Source organism: Atractosteus spatula, chromosome 3 (genome assembly GCF_055471065.1).
Source record: "Atractosteus spatula isolate fAtrSpa1 chromosome 3, fAtrSpa1.hap1, whole genome shotgun sequence".
NCBI classification, from domain to species: Eukaryota; Metazoa; Chordata; class Actinopteri; order Semionotiformes; family Lepisosteidae; genus Atractosteus; species Atractosteus spatula.
Window position 1 is genome coordinate 76,741,457 of NC_142708.1, and position 18,493 is coordinate 76,759,949.

The 18,493-nt window shown below is 50.0% G+C and overlaps 1 protein-coding gene across 1 annotated transcript; it reads left to right on the forward strand.

Moving 5' to 3' along the window:
• The first annotated feature begins 804 nt into the window (after positions 1–804).
• On the forward strand, positions 805–17,730 carry rtn2a (reticulon 2a). The gene is made up of 10 exons (XM_088912292.1): positions 805–1,106; positions 2,676–2,729; positions 3,396–4,112; positions 5,001–5,150; positions 11,698–11,908; positions 12,518–12,656; positions 13,606–13,675; positions 14,398–14,444; positions 14,896–14,954; positions 16,059–17,730. Exons 1-10 carry the CDS (start codon positions 1,049–1,051, stop codon positions 16,099–16,101), a joined length of 1,548 nt encoding a protein of 515 aa, XP_088768418.1. The 5' UTR covers positions 805–1,048; the 3' UTR covers positions 16,102–17,730.
• The last annotated feature ends 763 nt before the right edge of the window (positions 17,731–18,493 follow it).

An 18,493-nucleotide genomic window follows, 5' to 3' on the forward strand; every position in this document is an offset into this window, starting at 1 on the left:
TCCTTCTTCAGCATTCACATCCTGTTTTTCTCAGGCATGGAGTTACCTTATTTGTTATTATTTCTTGATTACTGGGTGATGTGGTGGTGCAGCGGTTAGCTTTGCTGTCTCACTGTGCTGGAGCCCTGGATTCAATTCTTAGGGTGCTATATCTTGTGTCCGCTGCTTGCCGGGATAGGCTTAGGGTCCCCTGAAGTCCTGAATTGGATGAAGTGGTTAGAAAATGGATGGAAGGATTATTACTAATTTATTTAACATTACATTTGGACCCATTTATACAGCAGGGGGTTCTTCTGGAATGGTTCAAGTGAAGAATGTTGCTCGGGGATACAACAGCAGTGTCTCACCTGGGATTTTAAGCCACAACCTTCCAGTTACAAGTCTGTCACTCTGAGCTGTGTGAAAATACACAAGAAAATTGCTGCTCGGTTCTACCTAATATTGTAAAGGCAAAAAAAATCAGTAGAGGTTTTTTTAATAAAAATCTGCTATTTCAATTTGTCACCACCCATCGTCGGAGATATTGCTGCATTTGGCCTGTCACTTCATTGAACGTGCCCCTCATCTGATCTGTCAGATCTATAAAACCCTCCTGGTTCAGAGATCGTTTACAAGCCACAGCAGGTACAGCACATTAGCACAAAACTGTTGTGTTTTGTCTTCCTTTAGTTTCCCTTTTCCTGTGCTGCTTGCTGTTGCAATATGTGCTCACCTCTGTGCTGGAGAAGGCTGGCTTCCTCGCTGTAGGAGCAGAGGAGCTGCAGTGAGGCGGCGTCACGCGCGCACACTCTCACACGCGCACACACGCGCACACGGCTCCTCTCTCTCACGCACACACTCGCACTGCGCTGAGCCAGAGAGGGAGCCCCTGCAGCCCTGCGATGAGGGGGGGGAGGGGGAGAGTGAGACAGAGAGATCGCATGGTGGAGAACACACAGCTCTCCAGAGCCAGGACCGAGGAGGAGGAGGGCGCCGAAGGGCTGAGCAGCGGCGAGAGCAGAGGGACAGCGCTGCCTGCGACCACAGCCGTGGAAGGACTCCAGTCTGAATGGGCCCAGACGGAGCCGGATGGAGCATGGGCCAGGTTTTAGGATTTGCCCACTGCAGTACGTATCCTTTGTCCTCCTCCACACCCTGTCGGCTGTGCTGTCTGTGCAGGTGGGCCGTCTCCCTCCGCCACCCTTTCTCTCTCCCTCAGCCCCGGATCGGCTCCCAGCCTCTTGTTTCCTTCTGTTCTGTGCTGTTTGTGTGATTGACTGAGCTCCTGTCATCTCTTTCTTACTGCGTGTGGCTCTGTGATGCCCTCCGTCTGTTTCCAGCCTCCCAGCTGATTTTTTTTTGTCTTCAACCATCTAAGTCTGTAAGGGTACACCTCCTGTCTCTCCCCTTGAGGAGCGAGTGTGTGTGTTTCTGTGCACTGCGCTCAGCACAAACTGCATTATCTCGAACGGCACAACACATGATGCATCCCCCTGCCTGCGTTCCACAGCCTCAAGCCCACACCCTGCGGCTGGGTGCACAGGGCCTAGGAGGTTCTCCTAGAGTTTGGATCACTGCTCTTGCTAAACCAGCAGGCCCGGGTCGAGGCAGAACTTCACTCCACCCTCCCTGTGAGGACCAACAGGTTTGCGCAGGATAGAAGGCAGAAGCCACTAGCAGACTAAAGGTTTGACCATCCAGTGCTGGATTTGGAATCTGGGACAGACCTGTAGCCTGTAGGTGTGACATGATCTGGGTCCCTCTCCCTCTGGAAACACTTCAGCACCTTCTGGATGAAAAAGGCATTACAAATCAGAGGAATTAATATAATTGCTATAAGAAGCAATCCAGCTAGAATCATGCATGAATAAACAAGGTACTTTAGTTTAAACTGATATCAACAAGAATAAAGGCTACCAGGTGACCGGTAGGATCTGAGTTATGTGCACCATTTCATCCTGGTTTTAAGCACCTACGCTGGCAAGCACCAGTTTCGGGCTGATTCTCTGCTGTGCTGGGCCAGGGTTCTGATTCTAATCACTTTGAATCCTCGTTCATGGAGGCCTTGTAGGAACCAGAGCTGTGGTCTGCAATTACCCAGAAGACTGGGTGGGTCTTCTGACTGGATGCCTCCAGCAGCGCCCACAGAGGAGCTCTGGTACCTGGGCACGACCTGGGAGCTGCACTGGCACTGCAAACATGTCTGCTTGAGCAGGACCCTCATGCAGGTCCCCTGAGAGCAGCTCACTGTGCTTCACTTTGCATTTCAAAGGGTGGCCTCCTGTCTGTCAAACCCTCTGCTATTGGCTGGGAGGCTGGCTTTTGTCTTTTTGCTTTTGTATGCGATAGTGTTGCTAACGTCCCACCTCTTGGCTGTGAAATCATGCCGAGCACGAGCAGCCAAGCAGGCAGAAACAGCTTCCGTCTTCATTGGTGGTGTGAGTGAAAAGAAAATCGATCTCGGAGCATCATTTTTGTTCATGTTGATTTAAGAGGAAGCTCGGGGTAAATGAGTGTGAAATGTCTGACCTAATCCCCAGATCATCCTTTCTGTAATAAATTACTCTGAAGAAACCCTGAACCTCTTTTACAAATCAGTACAAATGGCCACAGCCCCTTTATTCTCTTGACTCCCAGATGTTCGCTGGACCTGATGACATCATCTTTCTCTTCTTTTTCTCTCTAATTGGTTGCAGAGGAATCTGGTTCTGTCTCCACGACGCCTGACTCCACCCCTTCCAGCACCGAGGGTAGGTCTCTTGACAACGCCGCCCCCCAGTGGGCAGGGAAGGGGTGACTTGGGTCCGAGTGCCTGTCAGCGTGCTTGATTGTTTGTCTCCGTTAGGCTGTTATTTGTATGAAACACTCCTGTTGCTGCACGTGCAACTTTGATAAAGGAGAATAAAGTTAAAGAAATTAATAGTTTTCCATGATGACTTACATATAATAAAATAACAAGAAACACTGCAAGGCTTATTGAATATTTATACCCAGCTAGAAAGTGTAAAAATAACAGTTAAAGGCTTATATTTTGGATGTTTATTTTTTTACGTTAACTGTACCATTACTCTCTTGTTTATGCTTTTCAAGAAGCTTGAACTGTGTGTGTCTTACAGGGCTCCTGAACTGTGTTGTGTTCAGTGACAGTGAGCCCTGTTCCAGCCTCGGGCAGACCCCAGTCAGTGCCCCGGGTCCGAGCACGTAGACAGGCCTAGTACCGCTCTGTGGCGCTCTGGGGCTTAAACAGCAGTCTGCAGGCCTGGACGTGAAGTGGAGATCTGCCATGCAGCCAGCTGTATCCCGGTGAAGGAGAGCTGGTGCCGTCCGCTCACTCACGGGAGACTTGAGCCCAGGACACTGTGGCGCTGCTGCTGCAGACTCCCAGCTCAAACGTTCCTCTCCCTCTCCTTCTCCAGGTGGGAACGAGGAATCGGATTTCCCGGACCTGCACACGGCCCGAGAGTGGTCGGAGGATGAGGAGGAGGGGGAGGATGGCCAGGGGAGCCCCTCGGTGTGGGGGACGCCCCGACAGAGCTCCTACGAGCTCACGTTCTCTTACATTGCCTTCTCCGAGCCCGAGGGCGGCGGGACACGGCGGAGGCGCGGGCGGGCGGCCGCTGGGATGAGCCGCACGGACACGGTCGAGACGCTGCTCCCCGAATCTCCCCAGGCGGACACGTCCTTCCAGCAGTGGGACCCCACTTTCCCTATGGGCGCCGAGGAGGCGGAAGGTGGATGTTGTTGTCCTGCGGTTGGGCGGCAGGAGGCAGAACTGCCCCTCGTACCCCCGATGGAACTGAGACTGCAGCCCAGCACAGCCACAGTCCTGCAGGGCGGCGCTCTGGTCCGACTGACCCGGGAAGCCCAGGTCTCCGAGCCCTCAGCGGACAGTCTGACCCGGGAAGCCCAGGTCTCCGAGCCCTCAGCGGACAGTCTGACCCGGGACACCTGGGTCTCTGAGCCCTCAGCGGACAGTCTGACCCGGGACACCTGGGTCTCTGAGCCCTCAGCGGACAGTCTGACCCGGGACACCTGGGTCTCTGAGCCCTCAGCGGACAGACTGGCCCAGGACACCTGGGTCTCCGAGCCCTCAGCAGACAGCGAGAGGATGACCCCAGGGGACAGCAGCCCAGGTAACAGCCTCCAGGCTGCTCGTACCATCACTTCCTGTTCCTTTCCTGCTTTGACCATATGCTCCGTATCATCATAGCAAGCACCACAGAGCAAGTTAAAACTGCAGTAATCACATAAAAACTGAGGTCAGAACGTCGTGACCTTTCCCTCTTTAACAGCCTCAAATCCCTTTCGATGCGCCTGCCAAGCAGGCTGGGCCAAGCAGCCCTGGGTGTGAGCAGGTGTATGAAACCGGGCCAGGCTGTTAAAGTAACCAGCGCCTTCCTGCTCCTCCACCTGTAATCTAAACTGACTGGAACAGAGGAGGCCGAGCGTCAAGGCCAGAGACAGAGGCCCTTTTCAAGACTGTGTTTTAGGTTGCCATTCTTTATCACAGTGACAATGAAACCCGATTCAGCGATCAGGACTGTTAAACAACAGTGATTGCAAGTGGCTGTAGTTGCTTGGTGTAGAAAAAGCTCATGTTTCTATTCCAGTGGCAGAGGGGAGACCTCTTCGCAGTGGCATCTCGTGGGTTTCTCGGCTTGTGGTTGATGGCAGGGTTCTGGCTGTTTAAGATCTCTGTCACAGGGAGATTGTGCTGCTGCAGTGATTGTGCTGGAGGGAGCTCTTTGGGATCCTCCTGTGATATTGCACCTGTCCTCTCCCTACAGTAATCTAGAATCCCACACTGGTGCCACACTGGCCTGGACCATGTAAACAAGCTGTAAAGAGCATCATCTTCCTTCAAAGCAACACTCTATAAGAATCATGCTTCATACTTTTGCTCTAGCATGAACCCATAAACTGCCTATTCCTCTGAAAATCATTTGCTGGTGAGCTGTTTTTTTTACTAATCATATGGTTTCACTGGACATGGTCATCCCAGCTGTTGTCTCTTTCCACAGTGCTGCTGCACCCCAGCACGGACGCTGTGCTCTTGGGGGCGGGGAGTGTCGACATGTCATCTACCATTGGCCAGAACACTCAGGAAGAGCCAAACAGCGAGCGGTGGTTTGCAGCGTTTAGCCAATCAGAGGGTCACGTCCAGGTAGCAGGTATGGTCGCATCGCCTTTTGTGTCCTCGTCATATCAGAATATCCAGATGTCTTCAAAAAGGGTGGATCCTCAGTGCACAAACCATGGTATTGATTTAAAAAAATTCTCAAACACAAATAATCTTAGCGCACTTGCCAATTAAATTATGCCTGGAATGTTGTTGAAGGTGCTGAATAGTAGCTCGATACAATTTAGGTGTCACTGGAAAGGAGGCAGTCATAAAGTTCAGCACCCTAATGAATGTTTAAGACGAAGTACAGTGAGAGCGGACCTGTACGACACAAGGCTGCAAGCTTTCCTGCAGTCTTTGCTGATTGCACAAGGATGGAAGGAAGTGGGGGTCTTCAGCTGTGGCTCCATGCATGTGCAGATGTGGTGGCAGATGCCCACTGAGACAGTGTGGCGCCGAGAGACGTGGCTCTATCACAGGTCAATGAACTGACTCAAGGCTCCCTGCCTTTGAGGTTTTGCAGAGATTAGATTGCAGCTATAGCAAACACTAAAATGTGATGCATTATAAATGCACTTTACAAAGTCTTCTAAATTGCCAAGCTTAGCATTTCATCTTGCATGGTGGAGTGCTGCATCGTGCAGGAAGCAGGAAGCAGGAAGCAGGAAGCAGTGCAGGACACAATGAAATCGGTCGCCATGCAGGACAGGAGCACGAACAGGAGGAGTGGAGTGGAAGAGAGTGAGAGACCGGGAACAGGAGGCACCGTCCTGCTGGCACCACGGTCATCACAGAAGGTTGTTCCAGTGCCCAGCCGTTCAGAGACATCTGCCACCGGCGTCTATTTAAAGACGCAGCCAGCGGAGGCTGGGAGGACTGGACAGGACTGGTGTCCTGCTGTCCTGCTGTCCTGCTCGGCCCCAGGGACATGGCTCCGGCTTTAGGAGAGCTGCTTCTCCCTGTTCTTCCAGGCAAGCAATGATGGACACTTTGAGAAAGAACATCTTGCTCTTCCTGCGGTTTGCTGGGCACTGAAGTCAGGAGAGTCGCAGTTCGGTTTAGAATGAAGTCAGGTTCTAGTTCAGCTCCGTGCTGACTTTGCTGTGCAGTTTGATGATTTACTGTACTTTACTCAACTTTACACTTCACTAAGTGTTGAGATTGAAGTGCTATCTAAACAGATCCGGGCTGTGATGTGTGTGGGATTCACACTGGGCTGGCTTATCTTATTTATCATGTGACTCGTCATGACAAGTGCTATATACAAGCATTTCAGGTTTTAATTCTTTTATTCTACCAGATCTGGCTCAAGCAACGTTTTATGAAAAAGTGCCTCTTGTTTTTTTGTTTGAAATGCACTTGCTGGTCTGACCTTTTCAATGAGGATTTTTAATACTTTCATCAGGTCCCCTCATAGTCTTCATTGCTCAAGAGTGAAGAGGTTCAGTTCCTTCAGACTTTCAGTGAGGATATTAATTAAAGCCCAGCAATGTACCTATATCTTTCTTTTCTGTTATGACTTGTGAGCAGTAGCATAATTTCCGTAACACGGTGACCAATCATAGCATGCACAGTATTCAAAATACTTACCAGTGCATTATCCAATTTTAGCGTAACATCCCTTGGTTAAAATTCTGTGCTTTTATCCTAACACTTTTTGCCTATTTTGTTGCTTTCTCCTTCTGTCTAGATGAAAGATGAAAACAATGTGTTAACATAGACAGCAATGTTTTGTTCTCGAACAGCCACTTTGAGCTTATATTTCCAGAGTGTAAAACTCTGCAGCTGTGTACATTAATCATCATGTGGCAGCTGATGTAGTCAAGATCTAAATATTTTGGAATTTCTTTCTTTTGCAGCTTCCACAGTGATTACTAATAATCCTGTGTTTATATCTTCTGCACACTTGACTAGTTTCTTAATTACATTAGAATCTACGTATTTGTCTCTAGTCATGTGGTTTGCTTTTGTCATCCTTTTATGGATGGAAACAACAGTAGCTGTTGTCCTGTAAGGGGTATTTTTCCTGTCTTGAGTGAATATTATTGTCTGGACTGTATCTTAGCTCAGTCAAGCACTACACTCCCATGCAGGTGTAGGATAAGCAGGCAATGAGCTTAGGAAGCTCTAGCAGCTCTAGCTGTAAGGAGGCTATGGGAATGTAAGGACACATTCATCCTCCCAGCCCCCTAAAAGAAAGACTCAGGCTGCCTCTGGGAGCAGAGCCCCACTACCAATGTTCAAGTCTCAGGCCTGCAAGCGGTGTTGTCTCCATGGAAACCACCCCTGGGACTGAGGAAGGGCCCAATTAAGATCAGCTGAACCCCAGGAAACAGGGCGCTGTTTGCTCAGAGTCAGCGAGCCGCGGAGGCGACCAGAACTCCTGTTGCTGCTGCTGTCAGCTCCACACCCACAACCCCAGCAGCACAGAGAAGACAGCACCTACAGCAGGGGGGTGAGGCTGTGTTGTCCACTAGTACCTTCCTAGTGTCACAGATGCCAACGTCTCCTTTTCTTCATGGACAGCTGAATCTCAGCAAGGAAACACAGGTTCAGATGCAGAAAGCTTTGAGTATCAAGACAGTAGTTTTGATACAACAGTTTTGCCACTATAGGAGAAGTAGAGCAGAAGCAAACACCAAACACAAGATGTGGTGACAGAGACACGTCTCGCTTCGAGACGCCGAGGAGTAGCTGGTGTCCAGCGCTGCTCGTGACCGTAGCTGCCTGCAGTGTGCACAGCAGGTGCTGCTAGCCTGCAGCTTCCCAGTGAGCAGGGGGAGGGGGGAGATCTGATTGCAGGACAGAAGGGAGCCTGGGGACGGGGAGGGGGAGTGAGAGCTCTTGTGTTACAGGTGTGGGCGTCTGGCCACTGGCAGGCCCCCCCCCCCGACATGCTCCCCCTGGCCACGAGCGTGCGAGAGAGCACACAGGAGCTCTCGTGTCATTGGCCAGTTAAAATTAGGCAGGTCAGCCTTTTCGTGCTGACCAGGCAGCAGAGGCCAAAAAAAGTGCAGAGGGGAAGACAGGAGAGCCGCGAGGAAGCACAGAGGACCAGCTAGAATGGCCAGCAAAGGTGAGCCGTTCCTGTGTTTGAGCAACTGGACAATTTGTGTAGCTTTGTTGTGTACCAGAGCGGGGCAGGACTTTCAGGACTCAAGCTATTTGGCGCGTTCCTTCGCAGTTACGAGGCTTGTTTGTGGCAGACTGACTGGAGACTGTTCGCGCAGGGAAGTGTAGCCACTCGTGCTGCACAGACACCAGCAGGTAACCATGACTCCAGCCCAGGGCACCTGGCACCTGGAGGGTGGTTTAGAAAGGCTTGGAAGTCAGTCTTCATGAACATCTGAAGACGTTGTTGGCAGATGTTGAAGTCTGTGTCTGCATGAACATCTAGATTCTCGGTGTGCTCAGAGGAACATCGATCTGTCTGTCTGGAAGATCAGTGCTTCTCCTGGACCTGCTTGTCTGGTGATGGGACTGAACATGCTGAAACAGAGCACTGCCAGTCTGTTCCACCAAAACAATGAGAGAGAAATAATGAATTCCCATTCCCCATTTGTTACCGTCTGTTTCCCCTGTTCTTAGGGGTTGAACAGGCCGGGAGTGTGCGCCCTGATCTGATTCGTTGGTACAATGTGGAGCCCAGGCTGTTACCTTGGCACTGGACTCTTGTGGGAGACCCAGGGCACAGACACACACGGCTGGGCAACATGTTGCCGTGTTTCCTTGTTATAAGAGCTGTCTGCTCTCAGAGCAGCAGTGCTTCATTAATGCTGCAGCTCAGGATTTATTTATGGGAGGTTGAATATGAGCCCCTGAGTCATTAGCTGGGTAGGCTCAGGCTTCAGGCTGCATCTTATTCAATGAGAAAACAGCTCCGCTGACGTCCTTCACTGACGTGTACTCTGTTCGGCTCAGGTTATTTGTCATATGCACAGGTGCAATGGAACACCTGACGAAGGCTCCACGGCCAAAACGTTGTGTTTTCTTTCTTCTCTTTTCAGCAGGGAATAAACCTTTACTTGTTCCAGTGCAATGAAATGCTTATTTACATGTGTGCTCCAATGACAAAGACATTGGAATCGCTAAAAAACATGAACACAGAACAGCAGCAACAACATCAAGTTAAATAACATACAACTTAAAATAACGTCAGACAAGCAGTGGGTAGATAAGCAAAACATCGTCCTTCTAAATTTACAAAATATTACAAAGGGCAGTATTGGTTGTTTTAAATTATTGTTCTTGTAAGGGAGAAGATGCCAGGGTATTTTTAATTTGATGCACTGTGCTGTAACAAGAGGAGTCTCTTTAAGAAGGAATACATTTCTCTCATGATGTAAAACTTTTTATATTCGCAATACAGGCAGACTGCAAATGGTTGGATCTAAGTCATCAAATTAAACTGATTTTCAGATGGAGATGATGAAAATGTGGTTAAGTTATATAGATGTGTTTGGAATGCGTTGAGTTGTGTGACTTGTGTTTTAACAAGAGCCTTATTCCATGGCAAACGTTTTAGCAGTGACTGTAGCTGGACAAGCGAAAGATGAGAAATTAGCCAGCAAACAAAAGCAGTGCTGAGGGCTGAGACAGATGCTTAGAGAAGTGGGAATACAGACTGGCGCCCTGGAAGGGGTTTGGTGGGAGAGCAGAGATAGGAATTGTGGGAAATGTAGTGCGAAAGCACACTGCCTTCATTACTGCACTCCTGCTGGAATTCTTCTCCGCAGCTCCAGCCTGCAGCAGACGCCCCCAGGACTGAAACTGAGGAGAAATTAGCCGGCACATTGACTCCTTTAGAGACCTGTAAGAACTAAACAAGGAGAAGACTAACAGACTAACACATTTTCACTCAAGGAGTGCTGCTGAATTAGAAGGGACACCAAACAAACCTGTCAGTAAATGTGTCTCCGCAGGTGTTCAGTAAGTGGGAACACTTATGCGAGGGCATTTTAGAGGAGCAGTACTAGCTCTGTGATGTGTGGCCAGTAAAGAGATCGGTCCCACTTCCTCATTCAGGCTGCTTCTTACTCATTCAATGGCCACTTCAGACACCAGGTCCGTCGGAGCCAGGCGGTTCTGTCAAGACCGGTACTTGCATAACAATAGTGTGTCTCTATTACTGGAGCAACGTGAAAAGAAAGGCCTTAAGATCAGCAGGCTCCCATATACTGTCAGTCCTGTTGTGCAGCAGTTTGATCTGCTTGGGTTTTCCTAGCTGTAGACTCTTGAATAATTATACCGGTGATGTAGAAAAGCTTACATCTTCCTATATACAGTACCTGCCACCTCTGTCACATCCCTCTCTGGACATTCAGGCACAGATGAGTAGTAGAAATGAAATGTCAGGCAGCAGAAGCACTTCAGAAGCCTGGGCTGGCTCAGATGGCTATGGAATGGGAGTCTTGATGTGGTCCCTGGGTGCCTGCAGTGTGAGGAAAGGGCAGAGGGTGCTGGATGAGCTCTGGAAGCAGGTGCTCCAGAAGGCAGACAAGAGCGTCTCTCTTCTATGACGCCCTTGTACAGCCCCCTCCTCCGCTACCCTGCCATCCAAGCCTGCTCTGGCTAAATTTAGGACAGCCCGAATTCTCCCTGCTCCCTACCCAGCAGCCTCGGAGTTGGCCTGGCTGCACTAAAGTAGCCTTTGCATTTCACGGGCCCTGTCCTGCTTTCTGTCCTCAAGTGTCTTCGTGACGAGATCCCGCCATCCAATCTCTCTCCAATCTTTCACGCCCTGCTCTCTTCCCTCCCCCTTGATCTCTCACTTCCTGCTCCTCAGCCCTTCCCTTGCGTCTCCGATGCACTCTCAGCCTCGGAGCCAGGAGGCCAGGAGCAGACTGAGAAAGGCGCTGTGGGAGTCTGGAGCGCATTGCCTCAGATCAGTAACGGACTAGCACCCAAACGAGCAAGAAGAGAGGAAAGCCCCCCTCTCAATTATCGTCCATTTTCCCTGTAGTGATAATAATTTATAAAGTGCCGCTGGGAAAAAAAACACAAATGGTGCACAAGTTGTAAAACGTAGATAAAACATGACACAGACCTGAAGGTAATGACCAGATTAAAACAATGGGTGTCTAAAGTAGATGGGAATTCTTGTAGTGTGTCAGTCCTAGCCAGTGGGGCTCTACAGTTGACGATTTTGTCCAAAGCGACTGGCGTTTTAACCTGTTAATACAGCTAGGTGTTTCGGTGCCGGAACAGAGGTGCGGTGCCTTGTTCAAGGAGGTGTCTCAGTTCTTTAGCACTGGGTTCTCAGGTAGCGTAGGAGATCATGGTGTGGACCTCCAGTCCGAAGGAGGAGTAAACCTAGGAGCTTCACCTTTCAGCACCTCTCAGCAGAACCCTGTAAGTTGTCTTCTGTATTCTGCAAGCCAATGTGAAGAAGCTAGAGCAGCTGCTATTGGCTCACAGAAGCCAGGCCTTGAGATTCTGTAGCGTGAGAACCTCACCCTGTATCAGCATTACAGTCAGGCATCGACGGCATTACTCCTCAATGAGACATGAACAAGCTTTTCAGTGTTGGTTACAGAAAGCAGCACTCTTAACCTTGCGTCCGCGCCCCCTCGTTTCCCTCCTCTCTGTCCCTCCAGCAGTGTCGGAGCTGATCTACTGGAAGGATGCCCAGCGCACGGGCGTGGTGTTCACCGGGCTGGTGGTCAGCCTGATCGCCCTGTCTCAGCTCAGCATCATCAGCGTGGGCTCCAACCTGGCCTTCGCCGTGCTCTGTGTCACCATCACCCTGCGCCTCTACTACAAGACGCTGCAGGCCCTCCACAAGTCTGACGGGGCCAACCCCTTCCAGTGAGTCCCCCCCCAGAGGGCCAGCCTCCGCCAACGACATCCTCATTGCTACTTTTAAACAGATCAGGACTTAGGTGCACGTTTCCCCATTTGTTGTTGACTCTCAGACTGATTTTGCAAGAGCTACGTTCCAGCGGTGCTCTTTCCTGGGGCTTGCTTGTATGCCTCCCGGCCTGCTGCTGGTGTGAAGCCGTGCCAGGCGCTGTCCAGAGAGACGCCTGAGCTGCTGCAGTACTGCACCCCGCAGCGCCTGGGCTGAGCACTCTGTGTGGTTCTGGTTCCAGAAAGAAATGGATTTTAATGCTTGAAAATTGTGTGCTGTAGCCCTCCAGAGCACTTAATATAGAGGATAATAATACTGTAAGCTGTCATTGGTAGTGTAATTCATTTCGGACATATCAGCCTGACCTTTCATGCAATGGGCAGCTCCATGCTTATACTTTTCTATGTCAGTTGGGACTTTATTTAATTGCAGTATTTGGTTTAAACTGCTTTGGATTTTTTTCTCTAATGCTTTTCTGCAAAGTGACACATTTTTGCACCCGTCTCTACAGCTGGGTATTTCAGTAAGTTAGTACCTTGCTCAAGGGGGCGTCTCTGTGTACGCAGGTGGTACCTGGACTATGACATCAGCGTGTCCAAGGAGCTGACCCAGCGCTGTATGGACCGGGTCGTGCTCATGGCCACCACTGCTGCCACGGAGCTGCGCAGGCTCTTCCTGGTGGACAACTTCCTCGACTCCTTCAAGGTGCACAGCCACATCCCTCCTGCTTCTCCTCTCCTTCTCATCTCCTTTTCCTCTTTCTCTTCCTTCCCCTCTCTCACTACTTTTCCTGTTCCTCCTCTCCACATGCCCTCTCCTCTTGCCTTTCTCTCTCCCTCTTCCTGCCTGTTGAATTTCTGATGCAAGAAAAACACTGCTGCTCAGAGAAGGGAGTGTCCCACACGGACATGCTGGAGGAACTGAGTCTCTTTAGTCTGAAGGGAATGTCCCACACTGACAGGCTGGAGGAACTGAGTCTCTTTAGTCTCCAGGGATTGTCCCACACGGACATGCTGGAGGAACTGAGTCTCTTTAGTCTGAAAGGAATGTCTCACACTGACTGGCTGGAGGAACTGAGTCTTTTGTTCTTGAACAGAGAAGGCTATGAGGGGATCTGACACAATTATTCAAAATCCTTAAAGGTATCCCTGTGGATTTAATCAGTTTAACAGTGAATCAAAGTACACAAGTAGGGAAACAAATGTATATTTAAAATTGAGATCAGGAGGTGCTTTCGTACAAAAAGGGTTGCAGACCTGTGTTCCTACAGGTCTCTCCATCTCTCGGCTCCCACTCCCCTTCCCTCCCTCTCTCCTGCTCTCTAATTCAGCCCCACTGCCTTCCCTGTGGACAGGACCTGAGAGAGTCTCATGCCATCATCGCCTTGGTCAACTGGAGCATCTTCTATCACAGCAGTGTAAAACCTGCCAGTAGGAAATCAAGGTGTCCATGTCACACTGCAGTGTGACAGCTCAAGCTGCTACTCCCCTCCCAAAACTGGCCGACACTCCTGCAGTATTTTCCTGTGTTTCCTACAAGGTTCCCAGCAAAGGGCAATGCTTGGAAATTTGGCCACAATCACTGGCTTTATCTTCTAGTTCGAACAAGCACCTAAATTAATTGAATTAATTTTCTTCATGTTGTGTGTCCTCAGTTTGCACTGCTGATGTACCTGCTGACCTACATCGGAGCTGTCTTCAATGGCCTTACTCTCCTCATCATGGGTGAGACACTGTCGCCCCCTGGGGGCATCTGCCTACCTGCACTCATGTTGCTGTGGTCAGTGGGTTTTTATAAAACCCTGACAGATGCGCAGCTCACTGGCGACAGGAGGCTCTCCAGTCCATCTCTGTCTGTCTGCTCAGTGAAACAGGAGGCGCTCAGCACTGCCCCTAGTCCTCGAGGATGCAGAGATTGTGCCTGAGTTCTGGGGTTATTTAAATTAGTTTCCTGAATTAATTAATGAAAGACTTTATGAGAGAAAAAAACAGAGGCTGTCTTACATCAGTGACCATTGTTGAGAGGCTGTGTCCCATGGGGAGGGCGTGGTGCCCTCAGTGTGTGACGGTGGTGACTGGGTGTGACCCATCAGGAGGGCGTGGTGCCCTCTGTGTGTGACGGTGGTGATTGGGTGTTACCCATCGGGAGGGCGTGGTGCCCTCGGTGTGTGACGGTGGTGATTGGGTGTGACCCATTGGGAGGGCGTGGTGCCCTCGGTGTGTGACGGTGGTGACTGGGTGCGACCCATGGGGAGGGCGTGGTGCCCTCTGTGTGTGTCGGTGGTGACTGGGTGCGACCCATGGGGAGGGCGTGGTGCCCTCGGTGTGTGACGGTGGTGATTGAGTGTGACCCATTGGGAGGGCGTGGTGCCCTCTGTGTGTGACGGTGGTGATTGGTGTGGTGCCCTCTGTTTCCCAGCCTGACTCCAGTTTCTCCTGTGTTGCAGCTGTGATCTGTGCTTTCTCCCTGCCGCTGCTTTACAGACAACACCAGGTAATGTCCTGCGTCTGTCTCTCCTCCTGCTCGGTCCTGTTCCTCAGCCACCTGCTTTATTCATGGGTTTTCGAGGGATCACCATTACAGAGGACACTGCAGCTTGTTTCCTGTCTGTCTTGTCTGAAGCACTTGGAAGTCACAGGTGGCTCAGCCAGTAAAGGCGCTCCTGGCTGTGGAATACCAGAGCACAGCAAAGTAAATGCAATATAGAATCAGGGATAACTAGGAAGAAAGTACCTTGTGGCACTGGGATAGATCCAAATGCATTGAAAACACAGAACAGAATATTACAGTACTGTAATATTATCATCATCATCTCCTTCTCCTTGACACATACGAACAGCAAATCAAAGCTTTGCAAGCAACCGTTTGCACTTCATACTGTGCTGATAGCCCTCAGCATATTGATTGTGGCCAGAATTCTTAGTCCTGTGTGTTTGTGTTGCAGACGCAGATAGACCAGTACGTGGGGCTGGTCACAGGCCTCATCACTGACATCACAAATAAGTGAGTACAGCGCCCCCTGGGGGAATACGTGGGGAATGACTCTCTGCATTTATCTTCAAGTTTCAGTTTTTTTCAGCTAGATAGGACTGAGGCAAGCAGTTCAGGGGTTCTACAGAGAGATAAGGTGTCAAAGCAGTCAGATTTCTTTACAGCTGTTATTGTATTCACCTGACACAATTGGCAGATCTGTAACTATATGCCTGCTCTGTAGACTGTGGGGATGTGGTTGTGTTGTGTAGCCTATCTCACATGGGTACATGTGTCACAATGGCTTCTCTTTCTGCTACATGGTCTGTGGCCATGTGTAGCACTGAAAGCTTTGTAAAAATGTGTTGGTCAGCATGAAACCATCACAATGGCCAGAAGAGAAGTGATCAGAATCAGAATGACCAGACGTAAACAAGAGAGAAGCTATCTGCTTCTTATTGTGGACAAAAACTTCCTCAACGATGTGCCTGATCGGTGCTGACCAGGGCTGCCAGATTGGTCTCCTGGTCTGTAAATGAAAACACACTGGTTGACAATAATTTGTTCCTATACTGAACATATTTAATTAACAGCTTCATCATCACTAAGCTTTATTAAAACAGTGTTATACAAAAAACAGCATTTTGAATACTTTGTATTTGCACTGTTTCTTCTCTACTCTGTTAAAGTTAGCCAAATTGAGAATTGGCGATTGTCCCCTGTTCATTTGCCCATCTTTGCTAGGAGTCAAGAATGGGAGTCACCTGTTCTGACTGCCCGATCAGTGGAATCTGTGGCTGGCAGTATAAACAGACGTCACCAGTTTAGTATACAGGCTGTTTTGTTTCTGTTTAGAGGGTAAAAGGTAAGACCTGTCCTGTCTCAAAGGATGGGCTGGATCTGGGGCCAGCTGGTAACCCCAGTGTGACCAGTAGCGCAGGGATCAATAACAGTCAGGGGAGGACAGGGCATCTCATCTGAATATTCCTCTTCGAGCTGGAGGGAGAGCTGTCACTTTCAGAATTAAAGAGGCTGCAGATGAAGAAAACAGAGATAAGAGCTGGGTTCTGAACTCTGCATTGCCTGCAGCCACAGGAGCTCCTTAAAACTCTGTGTCTCCTTCTGGTTATTCCACAGGATCCAGGCGAAAATTCCAAGTGCCAAACCCAAAGAACAGTGAGGAGAAAGGGGACACTAGGGGCGCCTCTCCAAGTCGTACCAGGCGGCTCTCCTGCCTCAGAGCCCCGCTCCTGCCGGGGGTCAGGGGGTATGGGAAAGGGTTCGAGAGGCAGGATCTGAAAGCTGAAGTGGATGGCAGGGTGGGGCTGCAGTTTGCAAAAACTATAGGTGTCCATCTCTGACAGAGAGAAAAGCCTCCAGTCCAAAATCCATAGTTTTAATTTAATTAAAAGGGAGAAAAGCATCTCTGGAGTTGTGTGATTGTAGTTTCTAGCTGTTTCTCCTTCTATTTTTAACACCCTCTGCTCCATTCTTCTTCTGAGTTCCTCTGTGTCCGAGCTGTGGGCCACAGAAGTCCGCTTCCTGTCTGCCTCCGGATTGCTCCGGAGTTGCAGTGGGAATGCGCGGCAACTCGGGATCACCTGCACAGCCCCGGGTTCAGCTCCGGCTCAGCAGAGACCAGAGACTTCCAATCCCCCGTTACTTCGGCCATTACTTCCCTTGTGAAACCTACTGCGGTTTTGATTCTGGCATTTTTACCAGGGTTTTACCATAGTTTTGCTGTGGCTTCAACACATCCTCACTGTGCTGGACTGCAGTGGACCGTGGGGGTGTTATTCCATGATCTAGTGGACACAATGAGGGCATGGCTACACCACGCTGACATGCAGGTAAAACCCCAGTGAAATCGGGTCAAAGTGCAGAAACCCTGCGCTCTGCCTCGCTGCTCAGGAACGGGACTCCGGACTCTGCTTGCCTGGCCGATGTGTGTGCAGGGATACAGTTCATTTCCCAAGCTGGTGATGCAGTGTAGGTAATACAATCGCCTCTGCAGGCTCCTCAGCTCAAGCTGCTGCTTGAGCTCCCAGGAGGACACAAGCTGATCAGACAGACCTCGTCTGTATTAACAATGATATAAAAAACGTATGCTTTCGAGGACCAGAGATCATCGGGTGTGTTTTGCTACACAGCGATTGGAATGTTGAACCTGTCGTATCACATTTTACATACGGGAGCGACAGTTGAGTCTACTTCCTCCGCCTGATCGTGATGGGATCTGGACTGGCAACGGACATGTGGCCCCAGCCTCAGCAAGAAGAGAAGAACTTGGAGGAGGAGAGAGAAGCAGAGTGTTACATCAACTCACAAGCAGGTCCGGCCCCGTTTAACCAGAATCTTGAGTGATTTGTATGAAAGAACCACGAATCCCTGTGAGCAAAGTTAGTTTTTCTTGTTCACCCATTCCCTGGTGAAAACTCAGGAAAGCGTTAACTGTGTGAGCTGCACTGCAACAGTAGAATTTGCCAGTGCACCACCACAAGGGGGAGCCCCTGCGCTCCGCTCAGCGGCATGTGAATGGCCCTCTACAGCGCCCCCTGTGAAGCAGGAGGACCTCTGCACGTAGTGAGTTAGTGAAGATGTTTCTGCCGTGCCTGGGACACTGGCACCTGAGGGTGCAGCGAGGCCTCCGAAGTCCCCCAGCTCTGAGAGAGACATGAGAAAGTCTTAATACAGGAATCCAAATGTCATTATTAGTATTATTATGGTTATTATTGATTTTTTTGTATTGTTACCAAGTATAAAATACCCTACTTTGACTCTTGCAATAAATAAAAGTGAGGAAAAAAAACTCTGGAGCTCTTGGAAATCTAACTGGGTGTGGGTTTGTTGTCCTCTGTGGGAGAGTTTTCTAAAAGATCCCTTGTGCAGAAGGGTCTGGCTGGCTGCTCCAGAATAAAGAGACATACTCCGAGCCCTGCCCAGTCCCACATCGTGGCTCACGTGGGCTGGAGGAGTGAGAGGAGAGCGCCGCAGCCAGGTGGCGTCAGGAAACACAGGTACACTAGCACCTACCATACAGCACTGAGAATCTGAGTGGCTTCATGGCAGCTGTGCTCAGAGACTCCAGGGCACTGGACTGAAAGACATAGGCACTGCCCACGGAAACAAGAGGCCCAGGGACAGATCTGAGAGGGGAGTCGAGTTTTAGCGAGGGAGTGATGTAGAGACAGTAAAAAACTGGAGTCACTTAAACTGTGGAACTAAAGCTGGTGAAGAGGGTTATAGGTCGCATGTGGCGCCCGATTTCCCCCCTGCATCGTGATCCACCTCTTCATTCCTGTGGCTGTCTTCTCCATTCCGCCTGCGACTGCTCCTTCAGCAAACTGTCACGGCAAAGTGTTCATGAGTGTGGGGAGCATGTTCTGCCAAAAAGCCAAGAGAAATATATTTATTAGACCGACTATATTCAATCAATTACTCTTAAGCAATAGGTGGACAAACCAGAATAAGGAGCAGGTTCTGTCTGCTCATCTGAAACTCCAGAGGACTGGGATCTCAGGGTGTGCTGGGGTGCTGTTGGCGGGGGGCCGCCCAGAATGGGGAACCGGCTG